This window comes from Furipterus horrens, unplaced genomic scaffold (genome assembly GCF_987537825.1).
Source record: "Furipterus horrens unplaced genomic scaffold, mFurHor1.1.pri manual_scaffold_9, whole genome shotgun sequence".
NCBI classification, from domain to species: domain Eukaryota; kingdom Metazoa; phylum Chordata; class Mammalia; order Chiroptera; family Furipteridae; genus Furipterus; species Furipterus horrens.
This window is the reverse complement of record NW_028327179.1, coordinates 10,538,658-10,560,567: the sequence shown is the minus strand read 5'-3', so window position 1 is coordinate 10,560,567 and position 21,910 is coordinate 10,538,658. Positions and strand designations below refer to the sequence as shown.

At 41.6% G+C, this 21,910-nt stretch overlaps 1 protein-coding gene across 1 annotated transcript in view; it reads right to left on the bottom strand.

Moving 5' to 3' along the window:
* Positions 1-21,910, bottom strand: part of CPVL (carboxypeptidase vitellogenic like) — a 105,630-nt gene that overhangs the window by 28,807 nt on the left and 54,913 nt on the right. Inside the window, exons 8-11 of the mRNA XM_090287792.1 lie at positions 16,513-16,635; positions 15,760-15,891; positions 14,224-14,310; positions 12,529-12,702 (exon numbers count right to left, since the gene is read on the bottom strand). Of these exons, the coding sequence (XP_090143918.1) occupies positions 12,529-12,702; positions 14,224-14,310; positions 15,760-15,891; positions 16,513-16,635 (516 nt within the window). The remainder of the gene's footprint in view (positions 1-12,528; positions 12,703-14,223; positions 14,311-15,759; positions 15,892-16,512; positions 16,636-21,910) is intronic.

The following is a 21,910-nucleotide window of genomic DNA, read 5'->3' as shown; positions in this document are numbered from 1 at the left end:
CAGTAGGCACTTCTGCCATCAAGTTGTGCTTCAAGAAGGACATATTCCGCTTCCAAGTTTAAGGAAAAAGGAAGACAATGAAAGAGACAAAATGAACTTGGGATAAACACCCCCATGTGGCTGCCACTCACCTACCAGCTGGTTTTGCCAAGACAAGTAAAGAAAAATGAGAATGAAGTAAAACAAGGTTGAGTTGAGTGTACAGTGATTATACAAACAATGTCTTCCAGCCAAAGAAAATTACTCCTGATTTCTTGCAACTTAACTCTAAATAATTTAGTCGCTTTCAGAGGGGAACAAGAAGCAAAGCCACCTCTGTCAAGATGGAGGTGTAGGTAGGCATGCTTTGCCTCCTTGCACAACCATAAGAAGGATCACAGTGAACCTCAAAACAAAAAACATCCAGAACTGCTAGAAAATTGAACTATATGGAAGCCCAACAACCAAGGATTTAAAGAAGCGATATTTATCCAGATGGGTAGGAGGGGTGGAGACAGGGACCTGGGGCAGAGAGGACACGGTGTGGCAGTGGTTAGGTGGCAGCAGTGGCCAGTGAAATGGGCAGTTCCGTATTCACATGTAGGGGATAAAAAGCAGGAGGGACACCTGGGGACTAAGCATTCCCAGTCCCAGACCAGACCCCACAACCCAGGGTTTCAGCACCAGGAAAATAAAGCCTCATAACTTCTGGCTATAAAAACCAGTGGTGTTTGGGGTGGTGGAAGGAACTGCCAGTCTCTCAGGAGAGTCCACTTAAAGGGCACACATGCTCCTAGAACATACACAAACCCAACTGCTCCGGGAACCGCCACCAAAGCAATAGCTAGAAGGGAGCCAGCCACGTACGTAAAGTGGGTGAAGTGACTGGAAATGAGGTGAGTGCTGAGCAAGCCTCCACCACCCAGGCAGAGGCTTGGTTCCCTCTCCCACTCCTCACACACATACAGAGCCACAAAGTGGTATACTGGGTTGCCCCACCTTGGCGATTACCTGAGGCTTCACCCTATACAACCTAACAGGTGTGCCAAGACAGGAGTCAAAGCAGCTCTACCTAATACACAGAAAAAAACACAGGGGCTGCCAAATTGAGGAGACACAGAAATGGCTCAAATGAAAGAACAGAAAAAAAAAAAAAAAAAAAAACTCCAGAAAAAGAACTAAATGTAATGGAGAGAACCACCTTATTAGATGCAGAGTTCGAAATGCTGGTGGTAAGAATGCTCAGAGAACTCACTGAGTATAGCAAAAGTAAAAGGGAAGAAGTAAAGGCTACACTAAGTGAAATAAAGAAAAATCCACAGTAAACCAACAGTGAAGGAAAGGAAGCAAGGGTTCAAATCAACAATTTGGAACATAAGGAAGAAATAAACAGTCAACCAGAACAAAATTAAGAAACAAGAATTCAAAAAAACAAGGAGAGAATAAGAAGACTCTGGGACATCTTCAAAAGTACCAAAATCCAAATCATAGGGATGCCAGAAGGAGAAGAGGAAGAGCAAGAAATTAAAAACTTATTTGAGAGAACAATAAAAGAAAACTTCCCTAATCTGGTGAAGGAAATAGACATACAAGTCCAAGAAGCGCAGAGTCTCAAACAAGTTGGACCCAAAGAGGACCAAACCAAGACACATCATAATTAAAATGCCAAAGGTTGAAGATAAAGAGAGAATCTTGAAAGCAGCAAGAGAAAAGCAGAGAGTTACCTACAAAGGAGTTCTCATAAGACTATCAACTGGTTTCTCAAAAGTAACTTTGCAGGCAAGAAGGGACTGGCAAGAAGTACTCAGGGATGAAAAGCAAGGACTTACAACCAAGACTACTCTATCCTCCAAAGCTATCATTTAGAATGGAAGGGAAGATAAAGTGCTTCCCAGGCAAGGTAAAGCTAAAGGAGTTCATCACTACCAAGTCCTTATTGTATGAAATGTTAAAGGGACTTATTTAAGAAAGAGAAGATTAAAACTATGAACATAAAAATAACAAACTCAAAGCTATCAACAACTGAATCTAAAAAACAAAAACAAACTAAGCAAACAACTAGAACAGGAACAGAATCATAGCTATGGGGATCATTTGAAGGGTTACCAGTGGGGAGGGGGAGGGAGGAGAATGGAGGAAAACGTACAGGGATTAAGAAGCACAATTGGTTGGTACAAACTAGACAGGGGGATGTTAAGAATAGTATAGGAAAGGGTGAAGCCAAAGAACTTACATATATGAGCCATGAACATAAACTAAGGGGGGGATTTGCTAGAGGGAAGGTGGGTACTGGGTGGAGGGAGGCAAAAGAGGAAAAATTGGGACAAATAGCATAATTAATAAAATATACGTAAAAAAAAAAACAAAAAAACAGCCAACTTGAAAAAGATCCATCAAGCCATCACTCTCAGGGATCTCTGAAAAAAAAAATTAACTACCTAGAACAGCATGTTTAAAAATTACTTTTACTGATGACCAAGGGTAATATTTTTCCTCCAGTTTGAATAGTGAAGTGGCTGGGGCCCACGCCGGGGGTCCTCTGCTCTGCCTTCTTGTTTCAGGGTCTGCTGTCATAGCCCTTTTCAGACCTGCTCACCTCTCAAGCATCTCCTCTGATCATCGTCAATGACTGGATTTTGAAAACCAAAAGTGTCCAGGCCTGCCACTCCCCCTGGCAAATCACTCCAGAGACAAATGTCCTTCCTGGTTGTCACAATGTTAGCTTCAAAGCTACAGCAAGGGTCACCTCCAAAGAGTGCCACATGCTTGCGAATGTTATTACCCTATTAACAAGTGGGCCAAGGACCCAATTTCTTTCTCTTTCCACATTATTAAATGGACCGAACAAACAAGTATCATGCAAGAAACAGCCCCACAAAGCAAACCAAGAAGGCTGTAATTTATAATAGGTAAGTCTGTAGCTATTATTCCACATGCGACTAGGCCAAATTGAGGTATCCTATAAATTTATGAAACCCACCGGATTTTGAAGACTTAGTACAAAGAAAATATAAAATATCTCAATAATTTCTTAATATTGATTGCATGTTCATATGATAACATTCTGGATATACTGGGTTAAAGGAAATGTTATCAAAATTAATTTCACCTGTTTCTTTCTGTCTTTTTCATGTGCCTTCTAGAAAAGTTGAAGTTACGTATGTGGGTTGCATCTTGTTTGTTTCAGACAGTACCCATATCCCTTGGGTTTGGGACATCCTACAAAGATAATCGGTCCCTTTGTCAACAGCCGCCAAATGACAGAAGTAACTTTCAAGGACGGCCACTTTTAGAGGAGCACTCTGCAGTTCATGAAGCCGGGTTAAGATCATGGGAAACTCTTTTCACGTGGAGATGGAGAAGATGCCCCCACGGCCTCAATGATTACAGGAGGAGTAGACACAGTGGTAGGAAAACCCTTGCCATCAGGTCCCCCTGCCAGTCCTCTGCTCCCCAACATCATCACCACCTCTCAAGTTCAGAAAATAGTAGCGCTGTCATAACACTGAGTGGGCTGAGTGGATCCATCAAAGATCTTAAGCGGAAACATTGGCAAGCTGAGTCCCTGCAGTTGACTTTGGGGTGTCACAGCTGCCCTACTTTCCTTTGTGCCCAGGACCCCTCTGCTGAAGTCATCCTGGAGGCAGAAAGTAGGGTGGCTTGTCAGGGGACAAAGGCTGGACAACCTGCAGAGGTCTCAGTTTAGGGGTGTTTGGAGGCTCCCATAGGAACACGGACAGTGGAAAGGCAGGCCTTAGAGTGTCCACTGAGCACAGCCCTCCTCAAGGTGCAGTGCACCTTGGATTCAGGCTGGCCTTGAGATGCAACAGACCCATCGGCATCCCCTCTTCCCCTAACAAGCTCGCCTCCCAGCTTGAGAAAAACATTCTAGGTGTCTGTGAATGAAGATTCCTGAGCTTTTCCCTTAGGAGAAAACGGAGAGTAAGCAGGCACTCATCCGAAGAACCAGAAAAGCAATTTCTTCAAGACTACTTCCCACTTGTGGTTATCCACCCCCAGGTGAATAGCAAAGTTTGTGAAAGGTCTGCGGCCAGGCTGATCGCCGCATGAGGGAAGGAAAGAACTTGGCTGCACAGCTTCCCTTGCCTTCCCAAATTAAAAACAAAAGCCTAACTGATGCTCTGTGCTCTTTAGGATTTCATCTACACAGGAAAACCTGCTATCAGTCAGGTGCAAGGTTCTCTGCCCCATCCTCTCAATGGTGCCATTCATCAAAGCCACCCCATTAGCCTGCAATTAGTTTTTTTCTCCCCAAAACACAACTTCCCCTTGTTTGGTAAGTAAAGCATCCCTTTCCCCTTTCTTTCCTGAGAATGTCAAACAGGCTCAAAAGGATTGTGCAAACACTGTAACAAATACGGGCACTGTCAGGAAGCTGAAGAAACAGACATGAATATTCAGAATGAAAGAAGCTTGGGGAGAAAAGAAAATCAAGACAGAGGATATCAGGGGCTCCTGCCCAGAGCTCCTGTTTCAAAAAGCTTGGTTGAAGGTTCTGGTTTTCACTCAGTCACGTGTCCTTCAGTGCAGGAAGCCTGTGCTGGGGGGATGACTGTGACCCAGTGACAAGACTTGGGAGTTTCTCATCATAAGCAAGTATAATAGAGGGTACAGACTTGGCCACATCGGGGTGTAGTTGGAGTACTTCTACAAAGCAGGTCGGGCAAAACCAGTAATGCTGAGGCCCTACAGGGAGCCCTAGAGGTTAGAACTGCGGCTTCCTCGGGCACTGGGAAGGGTGGAAAGGTGCCTTCCCATCTGGACTAACAACCAGGGCCGACTGCCACAGAATTAAGTCACTGTGTTCAGATGGAAGAAGAGGAAATGGCAGTGGAAAGAGCACTGGACTTGGAGTCACATCTCGTGGCAAATGGACTCACATGATGATGACAACTGGCAAAACCAAAACGCTGGCTTTGCATTCTGGCTCTATGACATTTAATATGTGACCCTAACACACAGACCAAATAAGCGCCCCAGTGCCAATCCACGTAGTAAACCTTAGCAAAGCGTATTATTTTCTTTTCTGTTTTTTTTTAAATAAAAAATTAAAGCTTTACTATTTTCCTCCCACGTGCCCCTGGAGGGTGGTGGGCACACACTGCTTTGGAGACCGCTGGTTTCCAACGGTCTGGTCTTTTCGGACCCTTGTGTCATTGGTTTGGATCTTCCCCTGCTCTACTGTGACAGGAGGAAGAGATGGAGAGGCGTGCTGACATTTATTGCACATGAGCCACTCCGCTTTGTACCCAGAAAAGAATACCCCCCACCCTGTTTCTATCTATCTTTCCAAAGTAAAGTCAACTGATTTAATAGCCTTTATTTCATAGCAGCTGGCTTTAAATACACTCACCCCTTGGTATTCATGGGGGACTGGCTACAGGTTCTCTGCAGATATCAACACCTGAGGATGCCCAAGTCTCTTCTATAAAATGGTGTAGTATTCACAAATAACCCAGGTACATCCTCCTGTATACCTTAAATTACTCTAGATTACAGCAGTCCCTCTCTATATCGTGGTTCACTTATCGCGGCCTCACAGTATCACGGGATTTTTAAAAAATATTATATTTAATTATTTATAGTGGATTTTTTGCTATACTGTGGGATTTTGTGGTACTGTACAGTCGTCGTCGTCGGCGGCGGCAGCCATCCGTCTCGAGAGATGATGGTGTAGCTTCTCAAGAGTCCATCTGCACCGCCGAGAATGGCCGTGCAGTCCGACTCGGGAGTGACACGGTATCTGTCTCCTCCCGTGTCGAATCGACATCTTGCGATGACGCTGGAGCGTCCTCTCCAGTGAAGCAGAAGCTACAGAGCCTGGGCAGGGTGATATGGAGGGTCTGCTGTTGCCCATTCAGCAGACCCCCCCTCTCTTCGCAGCTGAAGGGTCCAAGGGAAAGACGGAGTCAATACAGCTTGGCTTCAGGTGCGCCGCAGGAGTTGCCGGTGTTGACTACAACGTCAAACCGCCTTAGGGACTCCGGCTCCGGATTTTCTGTCGGGGTTTACTCCCTTAGCCTTTCCCCTGAAGAGGTATGCCGCAAGGCAGCGGAGGTTTTTTGGAGTCAGAGTTTTCCTTCTCTGATGTGCCCTGACTGGAAGATCGAACCAGCGACACTTAGCTCGCAGGCCGACGCTCAATCCACTGAGCCAAACCAGCCAGGGTTTACTGTACAGTAAATACTAAAATAAATGTAACATTTCTACTTTGCGGATTTTCACCTGTCGTGGGGGGGTCTAGAATGTAATACGCACGATAAGTGAGGGATCGCTGTACTTATAATTTCTAATACAATGTAAATGCCATGTAAATAGTTGTTATAATGTATTCCTTCGAGAATCATGACAAGAAAAAGTCTGTATATGTTCATCACAGATGCAGCTCTCATTGGCCTATTACAGAGGACATGTCAGCAACAACATAATTTTTTTCTTGTATAGTTTTGGGCCATGGTTGGCTGAATGTGCGGCTGCAGAACCAGTAGACACGGTGGGCCAATGGCATGCACTTCTGAGCTTAATGATTCTTAGACCCCCTCACACCTGCAGAGCAAATGGTATTGCCACTTAATATCTCCCTCCTCACCCTGCCGTATTTGGGTGACGCCAGAATAAGTTCTACTTCTCCTACGGCCATAGATCACAAATGTACCTTCTAATGTTTTAAGCATGATGTCCCTTCAAACAAAATAAAGTCCTTGTAAAACAATGCCCGTGCTCACCAAGCAATGCGATTTCAAACAAACCGATCCACACGGCGGAATGTAGTATCAAAGGGCTTTAAAAAAAGACCGAAAATAAAAATACACGGTGCTTCTCATTTGAACATTTCATCCCAACATAAATTCAAAGAACAGACAAGAAAAGATGTCAAAAGCATGGCAAGTTTGGGTGAAATCAAAGCCTGTTTTATTATATATGGTTAGTCTCATTTCCCTTTATTCTTTGAAATGCTTAAAAATCAAAGAAGCCCAGACGTATGTCTCATAAAAAAAAAAAAAAAAGAAGAAGAAGAAGCTGATGCTGCTCTTGCACTTGGATTGTAATTGAAGCAGGTAATGTGAATTCACAAGGCACTCTGCCGTATAAATGGACACTGTTTGCCTGTAAAGTGGCAGTTGCTTATGTATAGGCTATGATTACATAAAATAAATGTCCCAGGATTAGCTTTCCTCTTTTCCGCTGTGCTGCACTGGGAGCTAAGCCACCTCCTCCTCCCAGTCATTTTTCATGGAATAGCACTGGCATCCCTGTCATTGTCTTCAAAGGGTTTGGAAGAAAGTGATCACAGCAGCTTACAGCCAACAAAGCCAGACTTTTCCCATCATGATTTCATGGAAGTTAGGAATCCAACTGAGCAGCTGAAGAATCAGGCTCATTTAAGTGTTACGTTTTCCTCTGTATGCTAGACACTTATCAAATCTAGTTTCCTGGTCACTTTTACTATTGACATTTCGCTATCAGAATTGTTAGTAAGGAAAATGCCACAAGCAATTAGAATGCTAAAATGACTTCATTTTACTAGAAATATTTATCTTTCAAACTTCTTAGTCACATCCGTTAAACAGGAACTGCCCCTTTCTAAACGAAGATCTTTTGATAGCCTAGGACAAGTAAATAAAACTCCAGCGACCCCCGCGTTAAGATTTCAGTCTGGCGGTCAAGCTGAGAAACATTAAGATCCTGACTTCTGACGATGCAATTAGTTGAAACTTAATGAGCTGCAGAATGATAAGTGACAAGGAAATGTAACTTTATAGTTACAATTTCCTGACTAGATGAACTTTTAAACACAGTCAACTAAGCCCTGCCCCGGGGCAATTTAGCCTTTCAAAGCATAATAATTGTGGAAGTGAAGAATTGGCATTTATAGATGGTGCCTCCAAAAATCTCAGTGGTCTTCCAGGCAACCTGGCAACAGAGACAGCCTCAAATCCAAGGTCAGTGTTGTGCTTTGAATCCAAGTGGCCTCTACGCATAAAGCTGTCGTTCCTGTTTGTTAAAATAAATGTTTCGCACGGGAAATGCAACACACACACTCATACACACTCATATTCTCATATCTTTGAAAATATAGCCCATATATTTTTAGGAAGACAAGAACTATAACCAGACAAAGAAAGAGAGGTTAAAAACAAATTCTGAATCTTTAGCAAGAACAGTGCAACTTCTATATCAGAAAGTACTAAAGGCCAGGGACCTCTAAGAGCAAGGTTTTCAAAGCCAACAGCTCTTATGGAGTGTGAGTTGCATTTCTTAGATTTTAGCGATGCCCTGCCCATCCCCTACAGCATTTTATCATCATTAAAATCAGAATACACCTTACGATCAGTGTATAAGAATGTCTTTGTTTTTGTTTTTTAACAAATCAGTGTAATTAGTGTGGCAAATTACATACTGGTACTTAGTAAAATGAAATGAGTTTATTGTCAAGACAGCTTATGGTATAAATAATAGACCACCTGTCTTTCTGTCATTTTGTCCTTTTTCCTCTCCCTCCATTCCACCTTTCCTCCCCCCCCCCCCCATCCTTCTCTTTCTTTCTTTCTTCCCAGTTCATGGCACGCTACTCTGTGCTAATTGCTATACTAGGCAACTAAATCAGACCTTTGGTGGAGTGAGCCATGATTGGGCATCATTTTCAAGTTTTCCAGGTGCATCTAATGCAAAGGGGCCAAAGCCCAGCACCAAACCTAGGACATGTGGAAGGAGGGGCTCAATTGGTTCCATGTTGGTAATGACTTCTGGCCTACATGAGAGGCAAATACACAATGCCTATAGGTGTTTGCCTTTCTCAGATCTTTCATGGCTAAGTTCAACAAAAATATAAGTTCATAATAAAAAATCACCCAGCACACAAGTTACCAGGCCTGTTCTATTGGTCTAGTTGCCTATTCTCTAGCCAACACTTTGCTGTCCTGACCTACTGTCATTTTATAGTAAGCCTTCAAGTCAAGTACTGTCATTTCTCTGACTTGTTCTTCTCTTTCAATATTTCAATTCTGAGTCTTTTGCCTCTCCAAATAAACTTTGAAATCATTTTGTCAATATACATAAGAATAACTTGCTACAATTTTCATCGGAATTACATTAAGTGTATAGATCAAGCTGTGAAGAACTGATATCTTGATACTATTATCTTCCTATCCATGAACATGAAATATCTTCTTTTATTTGGTTCTTTGGTTTTATTCATCAGAATTTTGTAGTTTTCCTCATATAAATGTATACATATTTTGTAATATTTATACCTAAGTATTTCAATTTTGGGGGTGCTAATGTAAATGTATTTTGGTTTTTAATTTCAAATTAAGAACGTGTTCACTGCTGGTATATAGAAACATAACTGCCTTTTGTATATTAACCTTGTATCTTGCAACTCTGCTATGATCACTTATTAGTTCCGGAAATATTTTTGTTGATCCTTTCAGATTTTCTCATGTCATCTTCACTTTTTCATCGTCCAATATTCTCATTTTCTCTCTGTCGATACGCGTTTCTGACCCATGTCCTTTTCCTTCTCTCTGAAGAACTTTTTGTAACACTTCTTGCAGGGCACATTGATTGGCAATAAATTCTACCAACTTTTGTTTGTCTGAAAAAGTATTTCTCCTCCACTTCTGAGGAATAGTTTCATAGGACACAGAATTATAGGTTGGTGATTTTCTTTTTCTTTCAGCATTTGAAATATTTCACTTCATCCTCTTTTTCTTGTACATTTTCTGAGAAGCTGGATATAACTCTCATCTTTGCTCCTCTACAGATAAGGTGTTTTTATTCCTCTGGCTTCTTTTAACATTTTTTTACTTATCATTGATTTAGTAATTTTTGTATTTTTCTTGCTTAGTATTCTCTGAGCTTTCTGAATCTGTAGTTTGGTGTCTGCATTAACCTGGGAGAAATTCTCAGTTAATATTGCTTCGGATATTTTTTCTGTTTCTTTTCTTTCTGGTGTTCCTATTATGCATATGTTACCTTTTTTTATTTTTTAGTTTTTCAACTCTGTTTTTGTTTAGTCTTTGTTCTCTTTACTTTTTGGTTTTGGAGGTTTCTATTGTCTTGTCCTCAAGCTCAGTGATTCTTTCCTTGGCCAGTCCCCTAATGAGCCCAGCAAAGGCATTCTTAATTTCTGTTAAGAGTGTTTTTGATGTCTAACATTCCTTTCTGATTCTTTCTTAGAATTCCTATCTCTCTGCTTATATTATTCATCTATTCTAGCATGTTTACTTTTTCCATTAAAGACTTTATCATATTAATCATAGTTTTAAATGATTTCCGGTCTGATAATTCTGCCATTCCTGTTATACCTGGCTAATTCTAACACATGTTCAGTTTCTTTAAACTGTGTTTTATGCTTTTTAGCATTTCTGGTGACTTTTTGTTGGAGGATGGCCATGGTGTACCCGATGAAGGAGGGTAAGTGAGCCTTCATCAGTATGATGGGGAGGTGTGGGAGGACAGGAAGCATACTAGTCCTGTGCTCAGGTCTTAGTCTTTCAGGTGTCTACGTCTCTGGGCTGTGGACTTCACCAGTGTGCTGTGAAATTGTCCCTTCCCCTGAGGTGAGACAGCATGGCCAGAGGGGACTGGAATTGGGTATTTCTTTCCCCCCAATGTGGAAGGCTGGAGCTGACACTGGGTATTTATTTCCTTTCCCAAAGGTAGATTAGGCTCTGATAAAACCCCAGCAGGCTGGGAGCTGGTAAAACAGTTTCCTGAGGGTTGGGCTTGTTAAGAAACACAGAATGCGCGCTATACTTCAGAATGGTTCCTTTCCCCCTCCCCTGCCCAAAGCAGAGGGGATTTTTTCACCAATATTCACCGTGAGGACCTTGTAGAACTCCTGGAGATAAAACTGACAGAAGTGTGCTCCCTTCCACCGCACCCCCATCATGACTGGATTTGCCTGGGGAAGTGTTTTGGCCTGTGACCTTCTTTTTCTTTATGGAAACATGGTTTATCTGCATCACTAATCTATTCTCTTTTTTTCTGACAACTGAGTCAGAGTTTAAAAGTTTAGAAGGTGTTCCGATTTCCTTGGAATTCATATTGGTATGTTTTAGATACATGGGAAACAGGGACAGAGATGTTTAAATGTCTTTAATCAATATGTTCTCTATCAGTCCAGTGGGCACTCTATGGCTATTAGCCCAATATCGGGTGACTGATGATATAAACTCTCCTTGGTTGAGAAAGAAATCATGTTCTAGTTAAATTTATACAGTGGGAAAATGGATCTCCCAAAAGGGCACAAAAAATGTACTTGGGGACTTTTTTATCTGCTCTCCATTCTGCATGCCACTGATGTTAGTTTCAAAAAGTGTTGTGTGTGTAGAGATGCAAACTCTGTACTAGAGGCAGGACCAGAAAATGGGCCTTCTAGGACTGACATATTCCAAAACACAACCTAGTCTTTGTGCATTTGGCCAGAAACTTCCTGGATAGTACTGAGGTTTGTGCACTGAACAATTCCAGGGGATACTATTCTTAACCCAGACTTTATAAAAATGTGTATCAGAAAATGGCAGTAAAGAGTTTAGTTCAAATAAAAGCTGTATATTAGAACAGTTTTTGACAGATGGGAATAAAGTGTCTTGAGGAGAGGTTGCCTTTTTTTCTAACTGACACAAAGGTGTGTTGGTTACTGGTTGCTCTATTTTTGGTTCGTCTCAACATGATTCTTGCCTCTGCCAAGAAATAGAGAGGAAGCGGATCAGCTCATGGGTGGTCTCCTCTGCCATTTAAGCACACTTAGCCCGCATAGTTGCCCCACAAACCATGCCTAGGACGGATGAGAGCATCCCTGGAGGACCCAAAGAGACAAGAATAGAAGTGGGAAAAAAAGGGCTCAGGATGACTTTCCCTATGTCACTTGCTCTTGAGTCCACCCTGTTGGTGAGAGTTCAAGAGTTCGTGGCTCCTTTGCCTGAACCCTCAGGGCTTCCTTTCCACAACTTTGCTTTCTTTTGGTACCTCTAGCAGCAAACCAGGCAGTACATCTCCATCAGACAGTGCAGTGGTAGACCTGACACACCCCCGAGGCGCCCCCTGCATTCATTGTTTCGACCTGACATCCAGGCACAGTGTTTGACTTAGTGCAGATACTAAGAAAACTGCATTTAAGCAAAATGAATGAATTCAATGATCGGGAAAAAGACATTTTTGGAATAACCAGTTAGTTTCATTTCTCCCTGATTTCGCTGGCATTAATATTATACAGCAAACAATAAGGAATCATGGGCTCACACACAGCCAGTCATCTTCTCTTCTCTCCTGTAATTTCTCTTCTCAAGAAATAATGAGAGGTGGCATGTGGCAAAGACAATTTCATTTTGGGAACTATGAGGGTAAGTGATTCAATTAGAAAGAAAAACAAAACAAAACTTTTCATTCAAAGAAATCAAACAATGAGTGGATCGTTATTTATATTTGTAAAGCACCGTAAAAGTTAAAAAAAAAAAAAGTCATCTCTGCTCTGGGAAATCTGGAAAGTTCCTGAAATAGTAACTGAAATAACTCTCTTACCTTATAATTATTCATGATTTCAGCTAACCATGGGACAACTGACTGAGCTGCGTCTTCTTTCAGATACTCTTTAACTTTGGCTCCGTTACTAAAAGTCTGGTTTCCCACATGGATGAGTCGTCTCACGTCTGAGAGGGACAAAAATTTCCTAAAGTAACTATAGTCCTCGGGTTCCTGGCAGAAGGGGACATCAGAAAGGTATTAGGGAACATAAAGTGTCCAAATTCGGTCAAAGCTTCAAATTTCTCATAACATACATGATAATGAACACGATACGACATGACTCTTCACTTGCCTCCACCGTGAAATTTTTAACTTGGGGGTTTTGTGTCAATTTAAATTTTACTAACAACAAATCTGGACAATCTGATACTGTTGGAGTCAATAGCCAATTTGCAAATGCTGTTTTTTTCCTTTTTGGAAATGAATCTTTTGCAATCTGTGGCTCCCCAATGAACAACCTCGTTTGAAGTAAATACAGGGAAAGCGGAAGAGGCGAGGTTATCAGTACTAATTTGCTCCTCACCTGAGGATCTATGGGAAGAAGATCAAATGAACACAAGGGCCCAGGGTGACGGCACGGTGGGTTACAAGCTGATCATTTATTTTCTTTGTTTCGTTTATCAAAACCACACACACAAAATAATCAGCTGACCATAATTGCAGGGGAAAATACAGAATGGAAAAACAGATGCTACTTTATGAGGCACATAAGACAAAAGTGAAGTTATCCATGAGTCTTATTTTTAAAAACAGTACTGCATACAAGTCTTGGTAATATTTATTAAACTAAAATAAAAATGATTAAATGTTGCTTTAAAAAGTTACAAAGGGATTAAAAAGCTGGTCAGAGTTTGAGACCAACTGTTTTGTGCATCATCGATAATTTTTGCTAACTGAACTAATACTTGAAAAAAAAATCCAAAGTTTTGTGTCTCTTTTGATAGTATATATATATTTTTTTTTTCTTGGTAAACTCTAAAACCACCAAGCTGGAAAATTCCCGTGATATTAGCTTTATATTTTGTTGACCAAACAGTTAATAAATAAAGTAATTTTACAAACAGAATGTATTATCCTATACACTAGACAAAGATTACACAACCCAAACCCTACTTTGGCTCGCTGTGCCTTATTTGATTAATTCTACACAAAAGACATCAACTTTGGCCTACTTTTATGAAAGAAACTACTTGAATACTCTGAGAAATAGTCCAGAGCGCTCAAAGTGAGGCCCATACTAAATGCAAGGAACGTCTTAAGTTAAAAGTAAGACAAAGCAAATATTTTTATAAAGGCTTTGGTAGTTTTGATTATCCAAGCTGTCTTAAATACAGAACAAATAACGTGGGCATTTTCAAGAAACTCACTACAGGCTTGGAACCCTGGAATCTGATGCTCAGAACTTCAATCCTGGCCTCTGTCCTACACAAAAGAACTTCTGTATAACAAGCTCTTTGTGGGGGGGGGGGGATTGTGTTAATCCGAAATTGTTTTGAGTTACGTGGAATATCACACATTCTCCATGTCCAGATGGGGAAAAATATCCTATAGACCAGTAGACCAAATAACGCACTACAATGTGGGCATATTCTCGTGGTAAAAAGTCAGCTATAACATTTCCCAAATTGAAGGAAGTTTGGTTTTGCCAAAAGTTTTAAGCAAACACTATCATGGTTTTTGAAATGTCATTACCGTGCACTGTAGGATGTTGCTGAAATTAGGGCATCCTGTCACATTTCTCAAGTAAGAACCATCACCACCTAGTAGTTTGTCAAGTACCTAGGTCGGGAGAGAGGGAAGAAAGAAAAAAAGAAAGAAAGAAAGAAAACGCCTGGGTAGGTAAAAATACGCAGGCACTTGTCATTTCATGGATTCAATAACTTTTCCACTTTTGCACTCATTCAACAGCCACTGATTGTACCCCTCCTCTGCGCTAGACACTGTCCTAGACGTCGGGGAAACAGTAGTGACCAAAGACAGACCAGAAGTCCTCCCTCGTGGAGTCTACATTCTAGAAGGGGACAAGAGACTAGCATTAATGGGTAAAATAAGTAGTATGTTAGGGAGTGACAACAGCTGAGGAGAAAACGAAGAATTCATGTTTACAGTTGCACCATCGCACGAGAAACTCTGATCCCACATGTGGCAGGCACAGCAGGTGTCCTGACTCAGGGAAAGGGGAGACCCTGCGGATGAGTGGCTCCAGACTTCCTGAGCTCAACCCAGTTGCATAGCTGGCTGCTATCAAAATTCACAGCGAGGACGGTCACTGCATTGGGGGACTTCAGGGAGCACCCTGGCACCCAGTTGTAAACTGGAGCATAACTTGGTTACCTCTCCTTCTGCCTAACTTTGTATGTCTCCTGTTTTGATCAGACCCAGCTGACCTGCAGGGCCTAAAAGACTATTAATATCAGGCCTCAGTCTTGATAACAATAATGCTGTTGGGTGAACTATTACAGGAGGTGCTTTCAATAACAAAATGTTTGAAGTCCTCAAAATTCAATTCTTGACTCGTTTGCTGATGTTAAACATGATGGCTGTATCACGAAGGTGGCCCAAACCCCCCTAAGAAATGCTGTCTGCACATCATCTTTGTCTGCATTGGAAAAAAATAAAACAAAAAACCCCCACCTCCTGTGCCCTAATATTTAGTACAGTCTCATGTTTTAAATAACAACAAGAAGGGCGAAGAATATAATCATATCACTCGATTCTCAATTTCAATATTAGGAGAGCAATGTGCCAATATTTACAAATACCAACGGCTCTTCATAAAGGTTTCAAATTACAACGCCTTATAGTCTTTGTTTCTGACACACAGGAACCCGTGACCTTTGTCACGCCCTCAGCCACTTCTCCAGCTGAAACCTCGTGAGTGGACATCGCCCTCCTGAAGGGTTTAGAGCGGGTGCTGAAGCTTTGCGTCCACTTTCTCCGCTGCTTTTCTCCTGATTTCCTTATAATAGGCTGTACCTCTTGTAAGGCCTCCAGAGCATTTCAAGAAATCAAAGCAGCTCATGAAAGACACCTTAGCTAAGCGCCGCGAGGTGATCTCAGGTTTAAAATATAGCCAAAGGGAATTCAAAGAAGCCCAGACAGCTTTCCTGCCTCAGGACCCACTGGGCTCCTTCCTGATCTCGGCAGCATCACAGATACGCCTGCTCTGACAGCCACCAGCAGCCTGGGCGCGGGCCGCCTCCCAGGCCGCCTGGCCTCAGAACTCACTTCAAAGGCCTGGAGCCACCTCTCCTCCTTGATGTTCAGCACGGCCTCGTCGCACTGCTGCTGGAAGTACTGCCTCTCCTGGTTGTCCAGCAAGCCCATGTGGTACAGCAATGACGCATAGCCCCCTATGATCTGAGGAGAAAGGGGACAAACGTGAACGCCGCAGGGCGAGGAAGAAGTTAGAGAAGCCCATCCGCTTGGTGAAACAACCTTTTGCAATTTGCCATCTCGTGCTAGAATTAGCCAAGCACGACAATGACACACATCCACTCACCGCATACCACAGAATATGCAGTATAAATGTATAAATACAGACATAATACATACCAACACAAAGTACAAACACACACCACACAACGCACATTGCACAGTACACATGCTGCACAAACACACACAAACATGCACACACGATATACCATACACATGCACAAACACACACAAACATACACACACAATACACCCACACACCCATCATACAAACACACACAGCACACAACCACAACACATACCACAGAAACACACACACACACACACACCCTTACACTTGTCCTCACAGTTAACCTAGGCTGACATAGTAAGTCAATATCTTAAAACAGTTGCTAAAAATCAGAAGATTGAAATTATTAGACACCGGCCAGGCAACAGTCTTTCTCTGAATCAAGCTAGATTTCTAAGGTAAGAGGAGCCTCCGTAGAACTAAAAGGGGTTTATTCTCTTTCAGGAACAAAACGGAAAGGAAAAGGAGACACCTACTGATTCAGGATCGGAAAACCCACTTCCGATAGCAATTCCTTTCAGGTTGATCTTCACGGACAGCAGGGGGTTGACCTTGTGGATATAGTGTGCAATGGCCGGCACGTATTTGCCTGCGTAAGACTGAGAATAAGGGTAGATATTAAAATGAACCACCACAAAGCTCTGCTAGTTGGATCACGCATGGACACTCATTAAAGTAACAATCAAACAGCAGTATCTCCGCGGGAGACATATAATTTATTTCTTAACCTCACATTGTAAATTCCACATAGCAAAGGGTTCTGTCTCTTGCTCCTTTTGTTGTCTCAAATAGCATCAAGTGACATGCTGGTCACAGGTGATGTGCACAAGAAATAATGAGAAAATATATAATAAGTAAACATTCTAATTTCCTTCCAAAATAAAAAAAAACAACATGGGCCAGTGAACACAATTCTGCCACTTATGGCTCTTCTTACCAGAAAGTTCTATTAAATCTTTATTTTAAAAAAATCTCAAGGCCAAAATTAAGATTTCAAATCTGTATAATGGTGCAAATTTTAACATTAACATATACTAAAGAAAGAGGAAAAGGAAAATACTATTTATTGGCCACTAAAATTTTCACTTGAACTTACCTCTGTTTCCAATCTTTTCCAAGACAAGGTTTTTTTTGCTTTTAGTTTCAAAATGTTTTGTGGACACAAACATAATAATAATACTGCTTTTTGATTATGCTTAAAAAGCTACCATGAGTTCAGTAATATTTAAAAACCATTTTATATTTTTCCACTAAAAACTTGCCTTCTTGATGTCTCCACTCGTACGTTTGATATGAAACTCCATGTGTTCAAAACGAAGCTCCTGTCCACAAGCCCTTCCTGCAGCTCCCCTGTCCTTTCATGTGAACTCTGTCCTTCTAACTGCTTAGGCCCCAAATCTAATCTTGGCACCACTCTTTCTCTCTCTCATACCCCATACATGTGCATCAGTGACTCTATTCTGTCAAACATGTCCCAAAACCACTGTCTCCTCCCACCCCCACTTCATCACTTCGTTCCGGGTGGGTCATCTCTCACCTGGACTACGGCAGTAGCCTCCTATGTGGCCGCCTGCTTTCACCCTGTCCCTTGTCCAGCCTATTGTCAAGACAGTGGTCTGTGAAACAAATCAGATCATGCCACTCTGCTCGAATCCTCTGAGGACTTCCCGTCTCCCTCGGAGGAAAAGCAACATGCTTTTTCTGAGACATAAGGGCTGACATGATCTGGTCCCTTCACTAACATTATCCCCCGCGACCCTCTTGCTCAGTCCTCTGCAGCCCCTCTGGGACCACAATCATGACTGGGATCCTTCTGCTCCTCCCCCACACCCTCATGGCCTTTGCATTAGCTGTTCCTGCCAACCCGGAATGTTCCCCCCAGATATCTGTATGGTTAACTCCCTCACTTCTGAAAGTGAGGCCTTCTGAGAGGTGTCTTTGCTGGCCACCATATCTAAACTTTTCACGCACCCCCCTTTTTTTTGAGATTTTATAGTCCCTGTCTTTCCTTTTACATCTTAATCCTTAGCACTTGCCAACTAACTTTTACTTATTTATCCTGGATTATGTCCTCACCCAGACTAGGGGATACGTAAAGACAGGGATATCAGGTTGCTTGGTTTATTAGTGCAGACCCTGGGCCCAATGTTGTTTATTTGTTAGTGCTCAGTAAACTGTTGTTGCATGAATCTTGAATTAACCTACATATATTTGAAAAACAGCAATGCATATGTGTTCAAAATAGACTAGAGGCATGATGGGTGTACATTTGAGTCTGCAGATCCTTCCCAATATTTCCAAGGCTCTCCAGGGGTCTGTAGTTCAAAGAATGGGAATCCCTGAGAATTCTCACTTATTTCAGACCATAATCATATGCTGGAGATATTATTATTCCTATTTCAATATGTGGATACTGAGGCTCAGAGAGATTAATTGGGAGAGTCAGAGTTAAACTTGGTCTGACCTGCTCCAAAACCTAAACTCCTTCTAAATTATGATAACAATACAATTTACATAATTTATACAAAATCTCCTCTTGTGCAATATTATTTAGGCAAAATGCTGAATCAAAGCGATTTATTCATTCATACTCATGAGCACAGTTTAGCTTCCTGGAGATAAAATAAAAATGTGTTTACATCTCTGAAATTTGGTTTGCTGCATAACTGTGCTACATAGTCTCTTTTTAAGCATAATAAGTGAATATTTATCACATAAAATTTCTGTAGGATGGTCTCCAAAAGCAAATTTTCTTGAGTAATCATTTCAACGGTAAAGATGCATTATATAATTTCCATTAGCTGATAGTTTATTGGGCAACTCTTCTGTCGAAGGCATTTAGTAAGTACTTGAGGAAACACAAAAGTGAATACAGCACAGAACTTGTAAAGTTCACCATTTCTCTTCAAAATACATTCTGGAAAACTTGACTCAAATGAGATCAGGCAAAGTTTACCACTTCACAGACAATTCTGCCCATAATGTGTACATTGTCCAGCACATAAAAACATATTTGATAAGCGAATGACTTATCTGACATTACTTCGAAACATTTTTCTCTGTTGGAAATTAGTACAAATACTAACAAGTACACCATCCAGTGCTATTATCACTCTAGTTGTCTTGTTACAGAACCTGGTGCTAAAATGCCTCTCTGAACTCTTTCTGAGATGGAAAGGTATGGACTTTAAATTATTATATAGGCAGTGATGACAAACTTAGGCCACAACAGCTACACTTTTACGACACCTTCCCCACTGTGACCATCACGTGCATCTGGGATATATCCAGGCAGGAAATTAAGAAGAAACACCCACAACATTTCTGAGCGTCTACTATGAATGAGGCTTTTTCGCCTATTTTAATATAAGCCAATTAAGGTTCGCCTTATCCTCCTATAGTATTTTAAAATGATGAAAGCAAAGGCCTGTGCATTTCACTCCCATGCCTGGCTGGGATTCCACCCAGGCTCGGCTGCCTCCACACCTCCCATGTCTCATATCAAGTCATGTGTCAGTCAGCAGCGCTGGAATAGATTATGGGTGTCCAGCCCCCCAAGCCGGAACTCTACCTTGGGTTTATTGATGACACGCTTGCTAAACTGACCATGTATGGCAAACAAGACCGTGAGACGGGGAGTTCAATGACAGCACCCCAAACAGATTCCTCCATGTTCAGTCCCATTGGCTGGCCTAACCGTGAAGATGGTCACCTAATTTTTTTGCTTCCTAATGACTCTCATGCACTTTCTTGCCTGTGTCCGTGTGACAAATCCTTCACTGCCATTTTCATTCATCATCCAATTGGCTGAGTGACTCAGGCAGTCACGCAGTAGGCAATTACAGGATCATTTAATGGAAAACAGACTCTCAAATAGTATAGTGAAATTACAACGATTTTCACTCTCCTGTTGACACATTTTTTTTTTTTGCAAGATCAGACTTGTTTATTCTTCTTCAATTATTTATTTCTCAATTTAACGATTCTCTGAGCACCACAAGCACTTTAAAAGACAACAGACAATAAATCATATCCTATTTTGCCCAGTTTTCCCTTTTCTCTAAATGTTTTAAACAGAATTTCTTATTTAGGGGAAAGAATTTAGGTGTGGGTGTCTGATGGATCAGAACTGGACTAAATAGCCCGTTAGGACTTGTAATTGTGATCCTGTGATTTTATGAACTCTTGCTTCTTTTGTTCTGAGTTCTGCCTGTAATGAACAAGGACAACGGTAACAACCGTCACAACCAAATGCCTTGTGGTTTCTCTGATCTCTCGCTGGTGTTCACCAATGTGGGCAGCAGCTGGCCCACGAAGCTCCTAAAGTCTGTGAATTAACACTAACCTTCTACCATCGGATCAGACCCCGGCCTCATAAAAGCTCAGAACAGCATCAAAGCGATTATAAAAGGCAAGAAGAAAAACGTGTCTGGAAAGGAACTGAGCACATATCATTTTAGAACTCAGCAGTAACCTGCAAATGAGGAACTCAGCCATACAAACATATTTATCTAACACATAATTCAAACTAGGTGGGCCATCAACAGATCGGGTTTTAGTCTGCCCTTATAATTCCTTTCTAATATTTAAAGAAGCTTTAAGATGCCATTCCCAGCCCAGTTCATGTAAGGCCCATATTTTGAGCTCCCCTCTGACAAGGACCAGAAATACTGGCGTGTATTTGCATCTGCTTGCATTTGCTGGAACTTACAGAAGCAATAAACCTCTGGTTTTCCTTGTTACATCAGAAGGATCTCAGAATTCAGCTCTCAGCCTGTTATTTCCCCCATGAGAGAACAAGGTCTCAACATCACAGTAGAAGAGTGGTTTTGAATCTTGGTCTGCAATCTTTCTGAGTTCTTAAATGATGTTTGGAACAGCCTAATGGAAATCACATTAAGAGCATATTGTACTTGTAAAAATAGTCTAGAGAGAATGTAATGTTTGGTTAATTATCCAGATGTGTAAAAGCACAATGAAATTGGACTTAAAAAAAAACGTGTAACTGTGTATTCTGTCTGAATCTCTCCCTTCTTACACGTTTTAACAATATTCATAGCAGATTTACTCTACCCCTGCACCCGGTGACTTTTAAGGGAGGAAAAAAAATATTTCATATTTAAAATCAAGCTTCAATCAGCTCCCACAGAAGAAAAAAATTGTGTCAGAGAATAATACTATAATGGAAACAATGTCCTCTTACAGAAATTTCACATATGTTAGCAGTTAGTATTGTTTAAGCCTCTCTCAGTGGTCTATATTTCTTACTCAAGTGTAGTTTTTAAAAAATGCACTTATATGTATTCATTCTCTGCCTTGCTCCTGAGTATGCATTTTATGGTAAAGCCTGCAGAAACTTTATGTGTGATAATGAGCAATGGCCTTTGAAATTGGACACCGCTAGACTGGACACAAAGTGTCACTATCCACAGGCCCTCATTCCTAACTCTGCTTGGCCAGTGGAAAAGGGGGAGTCCTCAACCTCTGCCGTGGTATGTTGAGGTAGGTCAGGGTCTACACCCTGCTGCCTGTCCTACCTCCACACCCCGCCCCAGCCATTTCAGCTGGAATGAATGTCTTTTTGAAGAGTGCACATTGGGGATGACAAGAACTTCTCCATGTCCCCAGAAGAAGACGAGGTGAGCTGCCCTTCTGGAGAGAGTCTTCTTGCAGTCCCCAAATGTAGACTATGGTGGAGTCACCCCCACTTATGGGGGCGATCAGAGAGAATAAGAAAAGATGCCTTGAAGAGAATTTTATACACTGATTGCAAACCACAAAAATGGGTGAAAGCCTAATGGAGTAACAAACACATGAAGCAGCAGCCAAGAGGACAGGATTGAGCTAGGGTGACCTTGACCTCAGCTAGCCTTG